Source organism: Malaya genurostris, chromosome 2 (genome assembly GCF_030247185.1).
Source record: "Malaya genurostris strain Urasoe2022 chromosome 2, Malgen_1.1, whole genome shotgun sequence".
NCBI classification, from domain to species: domain Eukaryota; kingdom Metazoa; phylum Arthropoda; class Insecta; order Diptera; family Culicidae; genus Malaya; species Malaya genurostris.
The window spans coordinates 1615005-1628811 of record NC_080571.1 but is presented as its reverse complement, the minus strand read 5'-3'; the positions used below and the strand labels follow the sequence as shown (position 1 = coordinate 1628811).

The 13807-nt window shown below is 38.3% G+C and overlaps 1 protein-coding gene across 3 annotated transcripts in view; it reads right to left on the bottom strand.

Annotated features, from left to right (window-relative positions):
- Positions 1 to 415: 415 nt before the first annotated feature.
- Positions 416 to 13807, bottom strand: part of LOC131432726 (histone-lysine N-methyltransferase ash1) — a 44416-nt gene continuing 31024 nt past the window's right edge. For 2 of the 3 annotated variants that reach the window (XM_058599196.1, XM_058599198.1), the window contains 4 exons: positions 9105 to 10228; positions 2008 to 2166; positions 1635 to 1682; positions 416 to 1488 (listed from right to left, as the gene is read on the bottom strand). In XM_058599196.1, coding sequence (XP_058455179.1) covers positions 1318 to 1488; positions 1635 to 1682; positions 2008 to 2166; positions 9105 to 10228 — 1502 coding nt within the window. In that variant the 3' untranslated portion in view covers positions 416 to 1317. The remainder of the gene's footprint in view (positions 1489 to 1634; positions 1683 to 2007; positions 2167 to 9104; positions 10229 to 13807) is intronic. The other variant, XM_058599197.1, reaches the window with a different exon arrangement.

Genomic DNA, 13807 nt, shown 5'->3' with positions numbered 1-13807 from the left:
TCGTTTGAGTTATTGCATTTACTTATATTTTTCCAAAATTTCTTGGGGTGCCGGTAACCGAACATCATTTTTGAAATGGCCAAAATTTATCACTTCACTAAATTGATAATAAAATTTTTACAATCAAATGAATCCACTTAGTTACTTAATCAGTTGTTAGCTAGGGACTTTAGCTTTCCATTGATTTATAGATGTCCGCAAAATGTGCGCTAAGTCAGAAGTTATGAGCTTAAAACAAAATGCCGGTAACCGAACACTCTCCCCTACCTTCGTGAATATGGTTTTCTGGAGAACGGTACATACTTCGTTGCTTTATTTTCTGGGAAATAGTCTTCGGGAGAAAGTCGTACAACCAGTTTGACTTGACTCTATGGAATGTGTTCGGATATGGTCAGCAAATAAGACGACAGAATGATTTAAAATTGAATTATCTTCGTTTTCATCTTCTTCACAGCAGGTTTAACAGCGTAGTTCTACCAAAATCTGTTTCATTTTTGCTTTGAGTAAGCGAGAGTGTGTTTACCTAGTACAATTTACCTCATCATTCCGAAAATTTTGCGCTGCTCTTCTACGTAAAAAATCTTCTCATATTTATATATCAATCTACCAACCAAAAATGTTCATTAAATATATTACTTTATACGTTTGCTTTGCCTACCCTTTCTAGTGCTCAGTTCGTTTTGAAAATGTATTCTTACAATTGCCAAAAAAACTTTGAGAAGTTACCTGTTTTTTTTCTGGCTATGTTTGTCTTAAGCTAGTAATAAGTTAATCAACCAGTAGCAGTTAGTGTCAGTTTTGTTTAGTGTTGTAATACTAGCTCAACTGCATGAATGAGTATAATTCAAATTGTCATAGTTTGTGATCTGAACTCTTGATTGTAAGAATTTTCATATATTTTGTATTTTATTCGATCAATTAACACAACTTTTTATAACAAATATTCTAAGACGTAACTAAAAATTGAGTAAGTATAATTAAATCATTATTCATCATTAGAAAAAATTATAAAAAAAAACAATATATAAACAAAACAATGTTCATTTATTCTAAACAAAACTCTGCAAAAATGTCATAAATAATTGAAATAACTTAATTTCAGATGATGAAAAAACTCTCAATGAAGGCTCGGAACCAGAAGAAAAGTATCTTACTGGATCCCTTTGTAGGCCCGTATATACACAATTGATGCGAAGATTAATCCTAATAGAAAACAAAAGTTCCAACCATCTGCGGTATGAGCAGACGGCGGATGTACGCTGATTAGACGTAATAGCGTTTCCATTTGCGACGCTTCCGACGCTTTTTGACCCACTCTCAAATAATTGGAACCGGTGTGGCATTGGCGATGGTTCTTCGGAGACGTGCCCCCCGTCCGGTCAGTAGATAGCTGATGTCCACCACGGGTAAGGCAGCCGGATTCGTGTTCAGTTTTGTCATCAGGCGGCCCAGAACTTCTTCCAATCGGTTACGTTTCTCCGCAAGGGTCTGTTTGAGTTAAGGAAACAGAAAACGGAAATATTTTTTTTTCTATCAATGAACGATTTGCTGCTACCCGATCAACGTCGGTAGAGGACACACGGGAAGGGGTTCAAAATATAACTGGCTTTTTTTCAATGGGAGCATTGAATTACCTCGATTGAAGGTAGTATGAGCGCCCCATCAGGACTGTTGCTGTCAGTCTTTATGTACACAAAAAATACATATAAAACAAAAGGAAAAAAGAATAAGACGGGAAACACTGTTATCACAAGATCTAAGGGGTAGCCGTCGCGGCCACCAGCTAGCTGATCAATAAACTAAGCGGTTTGTGGTTGGATGTCAAAATGTCGGTTAGAAGCAGGTATGTAAACAAAGCTTTGAGCGTAAAATTTAAAATGTATCCCGAATCAATGCGATTAATCAATCGGTTCTCGTGTGGGTGATGACAGCGTATGAAAAAGCGTGCGGTTTTGTTTGTTCAAGTGATAAATCGTGCACAAGCGGAGATCAATAGGGGGCGCTTACCTTCGGTGGAGGTGGTAGCAGCTGCATAACTGGTGTCATCTTCTTCGAACCTACGGTAGGCGTTGCCGAGGTCGTCGAGTTGGCATCATCCTTCTTAGAACCTTTCCTCCGGTTGTCCTTGGCGGTTAGCAGATGAGACAATGAACCTAGATCATGAGGCTAAAAGAGTAGAAGTTGTATTGTTATCACTATTGCTTCCAGTTTGAAATTCAAGGGTGGAAATAAGCAACTGTTTTGATTTACAGTAAATTTTACTTAGAATTTGAAAATGTCTTCATCGTTATCAGTATCACTGTCTGATTCGGAATCAACATTGCAACAAAGTTAGACTCTGTTTATTTAACAGGTTTGAAGTTATAATGACTGCCACATACGGTTTCGGTGATATTGAGGTTTCTATGCCTGATGAAAACAAATCAATCTCATTTGCATTTGTGGTTGTAGGAGAGCTGTCAGAAAAGTTAATAATGGTATAAGTGACGTAAGCGTCAAAACTATTATCCGATATCAATAATTTTAGGGCCACTAGATGAGTTTATTTCGTCGGTCGCATCGAAATTCCATGCTTCGTGATGTATTTGAAATTTATTCAGCTATACCGTCGTGGTCAATAAAAACAGCTAATCATATTAACATACATGATGCGATGAATAATAACTATGATGACAAGAAAAACATGTCCAATCACAAAGCGTGCTATGCAGCTGAATAATATTACCCTATTTTGCCTGAATATCATATACAGAAGTAACAGGAGTGCAGGATTTCGTAAGGCCAATTCAAACGCACCATTCGAAAGCTGCGCTCCTGTTCCTTCTGTAAATCAAATTCATGTCAAATAGCGTTTTATTCGGTTTAATCTAAATAGTGCATGAACATCATCATCAGCATCAACCAGTTGGAAGTAGAACAAAGTCTTTTGTCGCTATATTCACATTGCATTGCGTATTGCTATTGCGCAGTGAAAACTGTTAAATTAACATTATTAATGTGATGACGATCCAAACTGATTATTTTCATAAAACCTTTATCTAGTATTCATATTATTGTGAATTGAACAACAGGTTGCGAAATCGAACATGGTTTGTATCAAACGCGAACATGTGTTGAAACTTCATAAACCGTGCCGTAACGAAACCGTTTGTTCCCAACTCTGGTGATAAGGACTGTTAAAGGAGCTGTCCTGAAAGTTTGAGCACCCTCATGCACAGCGTTGCCAGGTTGCCAGATTTGTCTGGCAAATGCCAGATTTTTGTCGCTTCGCCAGATACTCAAACTAGCCAGATCTTTTGCCAGATTTTCCAAATTTTCTCAGATTTATCCAATTTTCCTAGATTTTGTCATATCTCGCTAGATCTTTACGGGTTTTGCCTCTTTACTTTAGGTGTGGAGACTTTTTTTGCTCATTGAAAATGAAGCCCGGCAAAAATTTTCTTGTTTATAGTAGACCCAGACAAATCCAGATAAATTTTTGAGTTTTGACAGATTTTTGAAAAAATAACCTGGCAACACTGCTCATGCATATGAACTGACGAAAACCATTGATGTAGGGGAAGATGTTCGGTTACCGGCACCCCACCGTAGCTTTTGACGAAAAGCAGATAGCGTCATTCCGACAAATGTCATTTGTGTGTGTAATAGCAGCACGTTCTTTTTGTGCCGAATACCAAAGCAAACAGACGCTTGTACTTTTTGCTGCGCTCAAAACAAATTTTAATTGCGTTGATTTTCACGTTTTTGTCAAGTTTTTTATGACTTTTTTTATAGTATCATAAATTGAAAAGCATTAATCGAAAAGCTGAGTGGATTAAATATTTATGAGGTGAAATTGATCTATTTCGTGATTTAATACCAAATTTTTTTTTGTTGTTTTCAAAATGTCTACCGATTTTGATTATCATTTTTTCGACAAATCGCGAAAAATTGTCAGTGATTTGCAGAGATGTTAAGTCTGCAAATTTGACTGTAAATTATCAAATTTCTTAGTTAACATGTAAACCTTTTTTCGTCTAAAGACTTTTGAAACAAATCGTCCAAGTCAAGGACAATGAACTTTAATGCACTGATTAATGCCATAAAAAAACGTTGCTTAGTGCATAAGCAGCCAATAAATTCGACTGCAGTAACGTGTTCAATGTCGCGAATCCGGTGGAAGAATCCAAATCATCGACCAAGAGAGTCAAGGCGAAGTCTCGCAATGAAGACTTTTGTCCAAAACGCCTTCGAAAAGAATAAATTCCGTTTTTTCTTTGAATAATTTATTTATATTTTTTCATTTTTAGCGCAATTTCTTGGGTTGCCGGTAGTCACACCATTTTTGAAATGGCCAAAATTTATAACTTTACTAAATTGATAATAAAATTTTTCAATAGATTGAATCAACTTAGTTTCTTATTCAGTTGTTAGCTAAGGAATTCAGTTTTCCGTTGATGTATAAATGTCTGCATAGTGTGCACTTAGTCAGAAGTTATTAGCTTAAAAGAAAAGTGTGCCGGTAACCGCACACTCTCCCTTACATGCTCCTTTGATATTCCCATCACTTATTTTCACCCCGTTCGTCGGAATCAACGACTTTAGACGTAAATCAATCGGCACTCATGTCTGATCCTGCTCATATGTGATTTTCTTCCACAATGCTCAAAGCTGATTGAATCGTCCAGTGATTTGATCTTACAGGAATAAGTGATAATAGTAGCTCAAAATCAATTATCAATTGAGCTTGAGGTTGAGCTTGAGCGACCACCCCTGGTTGCTACTCCGTTACTGATCAGGGTTAGCTGAAATTGTACAGGGAATTTCTAGATGATCCAACCTGGGAATGGTAAATCATCCTTCAATGTACATCTTCTGGTAATCCCAGAATTCATTGATCAGTACCGGCGCCGGCCAGGCCCGAACGTAGATCGTCTAAGGAATGGGAAGGGATATTAGTCCAACACTTGTTGTTACTAGAGGCCGTATATACTACTGCGCACTCCACAAGTGTCACGGGAGAAGGATATTTGTTAGTAAAAATTTCAGTATTGGCATTATTTGCGCGCGACTCAGTATGTTCCGGTCTCAAGATGCTCGGATGCACCACTAAACTCATATATTGAAGTCCCGGGAAGTCTTAATTCACAGCTCTTATTCGAGGAAACTGAAGAAAAATTTGTAGTACTATCGCGAAAAGAATAAAAACTTCTCTATTTTTTATAAATGAAATTACGTGATACAAAATAAACTAGTGAATAGGATTTAGACAAAATAGTTGATTCATTGCATTGACATATTCTAAACAGTTGTTATAAAATCATTTTAAATCACCGAATAAAGGTCAACAGATTTCACGCGCGTCTTCATTCTTTATTATTTCCGCTTATTGTTTTAATTATTTATTAAAATTATTAATTGATTATATTGGTTGATCTGGGCAGCCGGCTACCGAGAAAAATATGAATTTATTGTTTGAAATATTATTATCAAGTGTTTTTTACTATGTATTCAATATACAGATATATATTATCTCTGTTATTAACTTTGTAATATCAACGGATTTACGCAAAGGTTGATTTTTATCATTCAATTTATAATCCTGAAAGACAATCAATAACATGGAAAAAAAAAACATTTCTAACAAAACTTTTGTCCGAAGCTATACGGAAATTGATAGGTTGAATGAAGCGATAATTTAGTAGAATAGAGTAATCAGAAGTGAAACATTGAAAATATCTAATAACTGAAAGAAAAAGAAACTCCTGCAATTGTCGTCTTTTACGACATGGAAGCAGGAACCCAGTGGATCTATTCTTGGTTCATTTTTTTCCGCCGGATTCCACACGGCATCTAGGCTGGTACTGTCCGGAGAGAGCTAATAGGTACTATCAATCTCCTAGTGGACCCCAGCCCCTCTCAAAATCACTTATCAATTGATCTTAAAAAGAGTAGCGATCATCTTCGCTAGTGATTACGATTTGATGTTTTTTTATCTTGATTTTTCCAGCCCTGATTCAAGAGTATCTTCGAAGTTAACAGTTCCACTGCCTGTAAATTACAAGAACTCAACTGTAGGATCTTTTACATATGGGTATCGCTTTTTTATCAGAAGCAAAAATTAAAAAAAAATTAAACCTAAACTATTTATAGATTCCCAGCAAAACGTTCCGTCAAATGAGCAGAAAAATAAAACTCGCCATATTTTTTTTGAATATATTTCTGAATCTGTTTATCTATCGATATAAAAGGTAATTTGAAAACACTCCCTGCGCACTGTCCTGAATTCAATTAATCATAGTATTGTTTCGAATCTAAGTTCGTGAGAATCATGTCAGTGCCATTTATGAGTTATAGATCACTGTAATTTTAGATTTTTACATCACGCTTCAAATGAGCGACTACAACAACAAAAAGGCGGGTGGGTAATGTCAGAGACATAACTGGATGTCGTGAATACGAAAACAACTGATATGTTCCTTAACACTTCCGAATACCAATTAGTTGATCAATTGTATGAATTATGCAAGCATTCCCCTTTTCCACATTTTACGCAAAAACAATAAAGGCTTCACTTGATCTAGATTACTGTGAATTTCACACAGCGAAAAGTGCACAAATCAAATCAAACAGTTCTAGATTTGCACTAAACTGAGGGTATTTACCTTCGATTTGTGAGCAAGAAATCCTAATAGTTCTTTAGAAAACTTTTAGAGCCATTAGAACGGCTGATTTTCTGTAATGCTCTCCAGCGTTGCTTTTTCACCAATGCAAATGACTGGCAGCTGTGACGTAATCGCTCTTGTCGGAAGCGAAACTAGCTTTGCAAACGACACAAAATACATCTGCTCGCAGTGGCGATAGAATCCAAACTAATCCAATTTTTGTTGAGAGGTTTGTTTTTACCTGATTTCGTTTGTAGCTTTTTCACTAATGGGCGGTCCTAACTGCTATAAAAACAGCCGCATACAGAATTTCAATGTCGATTATTTCATTTCGGATTTGCATAATTTATTGAAAGAACCTATCAATATGCTGTAGGGATTCGTTTCTAACATTCAGAAGGACCAAATTTAGGAACTCACTGCGATATTCACCACTTTTCGGAACATTTTTCTCGAACGATTTGTTGTACAGCAGCAGATATTTTGTTCTCTTCCTCAGAACGCGTTCTGATTGGCTAGTGCTGAAATGGGTAAAATCAGACAGGTTTTTCAATAGTGTACTATTGAAACACTTCAATGCTTTTGCTATACACGTTTAAGTTGAAAAATTTGGATTCTATTGGTAGTTAGATTATATGAATCCTTTCATAGATACCTGAGCTATGAGCTTTAAAAATACGAGAAAGGCAAACGCGCCTTATGAATTATCCTCTTTGATACTCGTTTATACCAAACACTTCAGAAAAGCTCAGTTTTGAATTATTTGAGATTATGTCACAAAACTGAAAATTTTATCATAACATTGTGATCATATTTCCGATGGCATGTAGCAAATATTATGTTGATTCATTAGATACAACAAGAGATATTCACGATCAAAAACTTATCACTCTCTCAGAGGGTAAATTTTGAAAAGGTACCCCATAGTAAAGTAAGTCGTATTCACGACAAAATTCTGCGGCCTAATACACATATTCAAGTTAACAAAAATAGACATGAATGAAACATTAATTTCAAAAGTCTTCCATCAATCAATCTCACCAAGGAAAGTAATTAAACAAGTCTCAGAAAACACAACGGCCAAAAAATGTGAGGTTTAATATTCTAACAAATTTGTATCAATGTTACATTGCGATCGGGGACTTATCGGAGCGCTAATTAGCACAGGTTGCGATGCCTATTCTCATGCGACAAGAGCACTCGAACCTCGTTCTTGGCTAAATGCGCTGAGAACGTACGAAGCGTTGTACATTAATTTCTACCGCGGTACATAAATGCGCGAACGAGTTTTTGTGAGAGCAGCTAATGCTCTTCGCCTGCGCATGGTTGTCTTCTGAGAATGAGAACAAATTTGTCTCAGCGCAATAAAAATAGTGCGTATGCATAAGGTCTGCTACTACTCTGTGTATTATACGGGTGTACGTTATTTGGCCGAATTTTGTTTGGCATAAATTTGTTTGGCATAACTTTTGTTTGGCATAAATCTATTTGGCATAATGTCGTTTGGCATAAAATAAAAAATATATACTGTTTCATTTGGCATAATTGTTGTTTGGCATAATTTTCATTTGACATAATTTCAATTGTACATATTTTCTTTTGATTCGTTTTATTCTGGGAGTGATTTAAAAGGTTGAAATACATAACGGCCTGAAACACTTGGATTATAGGTTTTCCGATTAGTGTTCCGATTAGTGATTGGACGACTCGGACTGCGTTACCTCGGCGGCTTGGCGCCGCCGAGGTTGCCTTGTCCTCGTTGTGGTCTAAAACTAGAAAATATATTCAAAAGGCGGCTTCGCCGCCTTGCGGTTTTTTAATGCGAGGCCAAGGGATAGCTCCTAGCTTTGAATAGACCGGGCAAACGAGTGGATTACAGGTTTGTGTGCGGGGGCCGCCGCTTCCGACGGCGGGTCGGCGGCCGACTCAGCCGGCGTCGCCTCGGTGGCTGAATGCCACCGAGCCTCCTTGGCTTCGTTTATGTGGCTGCGTCACATTGATAAACACATAACAAAGATATTCGCTTTAAAATCGAGAGTAAGAATCGAGCACTAATCGGAAATACTCCCGGAATAAATAGAATATCTAAAGAAAATATGCACAATTGAAATTATGCCAAATGAAAATTATGCCAAACAACAGTTATGCCAAATGAAACAGTATGTCTTTTTATTTTATGTCAAAAGACATTATGCCAATCAAAAGTTATGCCAGTCAAATTTATGCCAAACAAATTTATGCCAAATAAATTTCGGCCAAATAACGTACACCCGTATTATACAGTTCCCACAATTTAAAAAATTATCGCCATTTTAGTTTTGTTACCCAATTTTCTAATTCATGGTGTTCGGTGTTTTGATTCACAATCGGAAATCTTGATTAGAATTTTCGTGCGCAAAATGGGCTTATTTCTACTGCTGATTTGAATCACAGTTAGTTCAACAACTCTTCCGTACTTACCGCAAATGTCTTGGAAATTTTCAGTTTCTCCTCAAATTTGTGGAATGCATAGGATTTCATGCAAACCGGATGCGCATGGCGGGAGATTTTCGAAAATAACCGAGCACTCTTATCCACTCGCAGCTCGCAGATGTAAACGTGCGGTTCGGAGCTGTCCACTGGTCTTCCTTTGCAGAACGTGGCCGGATCCAGCACCCAGCAACGATCCATCACCAGTTCTATCGGAATCACTTCATAAAGTGGTACCCGCATCACCTCATTGGGATAGAATCGTCGGGTTGGTTCGTGGTACGTTTCGTGCGGACGCAAATAGTGATGACCGTAGACAAACCGGCGACCTTCCTTATCCTTCCAGAGGCTTTCCACCCGAAAGATATCACATTCAGCATAGTCCACTTTACCGATGGTTTCGTAGGTATGCTTTCTCGGAGGACCTTCCGGATTGTTCGGATCTGGAGCCATTGGGATGTCTCGCAGTACGTACACCGTATCGGTTTGACGAATTTGCAGATTTCCTCGCATCAGTGAAATGTAGTACTGATATCCTTCCTCTGTAAAATCGTTCAGAGGAATTTCGTAGTTTATTGACCGAGGTAAGCATTTTTCACAAAGATAATTATCCACCGCTGGATCTGCCTTCGTACACTCAATGTGCTGCCAAACCAAACATCTGGAACACTGAATCATCAACCCTTCGTCTTTGAACAGACCACAAATGCATCGAATAATATCCTCCGGTTGTTCCTGCTTGAACTTGCCCCGACCTTTCACTGGGACAATCGTTTCCGGTTCTGTCTTCGGAATAAATCCTCTCAGTAGCTCATTCTGCTCCCCCACGTAAGCAATCAGTTTGTCCACCTGGCGCTGCTTGCAAGTGTAGTAGTGTTCCTTCAGTTTTTGCGATGCGATTCCTTCCGCCGAATTGATACCGTAGTATTTAACTGCATTACCAAACATGATGAGCAGATCATCTTCGAACAGTTTCGGTTGCTTGTACGAACCCTGCTCGATGTTAGACTGAATCTGGGCTAGATCGATCGGACGCGGAATTCGTTCGTAGTACAGTGGGACCTTCTTCTTGGATGGCGGTGCCAAGCGGTTCTGATATAGCTGACCTTTTTCATCTGGAAACAAAAGCAAACAGCGTTAGAATCAGTCGGTTTTTTATAAACATTCTGAAAACATTACTTCGGAATTCTTGATCTGAGTAAGAGAAACTACGACTCCGAGGAAGTTTAGACTCTTCGCATTCGGGGGAATTTAGGAATGAGATTCCAGGAGCTTGGAATAAAATATTACATACGGCTATTGTACCAATAGTCATCTCATTAGTAGAGTCACCATGGCATTTTACCGATCACTCGGCTCTCGGTGAATGAATTGTAATAAAATCGAATACAATCGAATTTTTGCTTCGACTCTTGTTCAATGCTACTGTTATAGCGATGCGAAAACTCGAAGCGAATGCTGCTAAATTCATCCCAGTCAATATATCGAACAAAGACAACAAAACTCACTCTAACTAATGGATTTCGTATCCGAGATGACTAATGCAGGGTGGCAAGTGAATTGCCGATTTCAATTTCCCGGTTTTCCTGGTTTGCGAGATGAAAATGCCCGGTTTTTGGAATAGGATAGAATCGCTCTTTTTAATTGTTTTTAACACCCCAAATATCAAGCTTAAAAAAAGTTTGAACGGTAACTTCGAGTTGTCATAGTTCAGCGATTTTTCAACGAATCTAGATAAATTTTACACCCTCGAATTTTATGTAGTTCAAAGATTTCCTTATAGTTTCTTATATCGCATCTTATTTTCCAATTTTTCAGCTTTCTTATTTATTCTCATTTATTTATTTATTTATTTCCGAAAAAAAAGGATTAGTGTTTTTTAATAACATCTTTGTAAGGCCGGTCATGAAGGTTTGACGGAAAAGAACTGAGGACATGCGTTTTTATTTAAATTATATTGACACTTGGGTCCCATAAGTATTACTACAGCATGTTCACATTTCGTTATCTTCGGTTGATCCTTGACAGTGTTACCATCCGCTCAGGCACTTTTGAGCATCTGGTGTACACTGACTCACAATCGAAATGCATCACTACCAATTTGATACAACGCACCCAAAGGCACGGTAAAATGTATATTGTACATACACACAAAAACACATACATACATACATGCATACATACCTACATGTATTCCACACGCAAGTATTACAACATTGAGTTACTATTTCTATTCTAATAGATTCTAACTAAAATTTGTGTGCCAATAGTCACCTCATTAGTAGAGTCACCATGTTATTTTACCGATTACTCGACTTTCAATTAATCAAGCGATAACATCAAATACAAAATCTTTGCCTCGTCTCTAAGAAGCAATAGCGCATAAAAGTAATGCGGAAATGGTTCAATACTGCTGTTTTAGCGAAGCAAAATGCTCCAAATTTCATGTTACTTCTTAAAATAATCTATCAAACCGAGATAACAGATCTCACTATAACTAATGGTTCTTGTATATGAAATGACTAATGGATTTGAGATGAATGGGGGTACCGTTACCCAATTTCTATCTCTTCTAATGGTCGATCGTTAGTCCTGAGCTGAAACGGTGGCTCTTATTACCATTCTTGCATGCACTTATTCTTACATTTCACTCACACATCATCTCACCCATCAGGTCCCAAACGATACATCCTCACAATACAAACTGGAAGAACATCGTTTGACAGCTATCAGTGGTTTGCTCATTAATTAAATCATTATTATTTCGTTTTATTCTACAATATTCTATCTCATTCCACAGTAATCCGTTGCACCACCATTGTAACCCTCAATAAACGTCAAATATGGACTCGATTTACCGTTCATTTGTTGTCATCGTGTGAAACCCAATTGGGATACGTTCACTCCACTTAATTCCCACTTCACTCAGTTAAGCCCTACCGGCCTCTCCAAGCCCGGATGTTGGAGCGTAATGCAATCAACATCTTATTCAAGTCGTTCCATATCTTATTAATTTAATTCAATAACGAAGCTAAAAACTGTAACACATATCTTTATTAAATTGTAAATCCTCGGCTGCTCGGCCATCCATGGAAGTTGTCCATCAATGTCAACTTCCCTTTCTGAGCAGTCTAGATAGCCGTGTAGTGTCGGTAGCGGTTTCCAAACTGGCTAAGAATAATGCTACGGCCCACCTGTACCGGTGGTATAAGTCCACCAAACAGGTAAGCCGTGTGGCATCCGGCGGAATTATTTTCTACCAAGAATTGATCCACTGGTTTCCTGTTCCATGTCGTAAAAGGCCACAAAAATAGGAACTCCTAAGTTAAGGTGTATTTCCGTGCCGAGGACTGAATGGCTGCAGGAGGTTAAACAATGCAGTCGTGAACGGAATATCTTGGGTTTTGCCCTTACTGGATACACGCAATGCTTAGCAATCGACTTCCTTGTTCTTCGCTTCGGCAAGCAGAGATTACAAAGCTAAGTGTATGTGTGTGTCCTCAAGGTGGTGTACTATTCCCACTTTAATGGAACCTAGTCGCTGATGGTTTGTTAAGGAAACTTAATAGCCTTGGATTTCCGACTTATGATTTTACCGACGATTATCATATATTGATGACCGGTATAAGCATTAACACTCTCTTTGATTTAATGCAACAAGCCCTGCGATCTGTTGAACAATGGTGTTTTCAGGTTGGTGCTTTTCACTCATCGTAGGATAATCACAGGAGCTCGTCCGTTACAGTTCTTCGGTTCGGAGGTCACTGTGGTCGATCAAGTTAATTACGTCGGGGTTATTTTTGATTCAAAACTGAATTGGTCTGCTCACATTGACTTCAGGATTAAAAGAACTTGCATGGCTTTCGGCCAATCCAGACGAGCTTTTGGAAATTCATGAGGACTCAAACCCAGATACATTCATTGGATCTACACAACTATTGTTAGACCAATTTTAGCATATGGATGTCTTGTATGGTGGCAGAAAGGAGAACTTGCGCCAGTTCAGTCAAAGCTGAGTCATCTCCAAAGGATGGTCCTAACAACGATGACGGGAGCATTCACGACAACTCCTACTGCTGCTCTAGAGGCGCTACTGTGCATCAAACCACTACATGTGTTCCTAAAACAAGAAGCATTATCTTGTGCATACCGTCTTAAGGTTACAGGGCTTTGGAACAGTAACCCTATAGATTATACCACTAGCCACACTCGCTTGTGGTCTCAAATGGTTACGTGGGATGAGTATTTACTCGCTCCTAGTGACCTAACTCTCACATGCAGTTTTCCTTTCAAAACATTCAATGTGAGCGATCCTCTTCGTGAGGAATGGTTGACTGTTTATTTGGAACGAGAACTTAATGAAGTTTATTATACGGACGGTTCTCTGATGAATGGTCGTGCTGGTGCTGGTGTCTACTGTCGTGAAATGAGCCTGGAGCAGCCTCATCCACTTGGTAGAACGTGCCATTTGAGCCAACTTGTTCTGATTCCTGAACGCAAATAGATTGTATCTGATGATGTTTGCAATACCGTCAAGCCCCACGGATAAGTTAAACCAAGTCTGCAAGTTCGAGCAGAAATGGCAATGAAACACCGTCAGAATGTTGCATTTCTGCTCGAAAGTGCAAAACCAGAGCAATCCACGCCACCGGTGTTTTTCAATGAAAAACGGCATAAGAATAGTTTTAGATAAG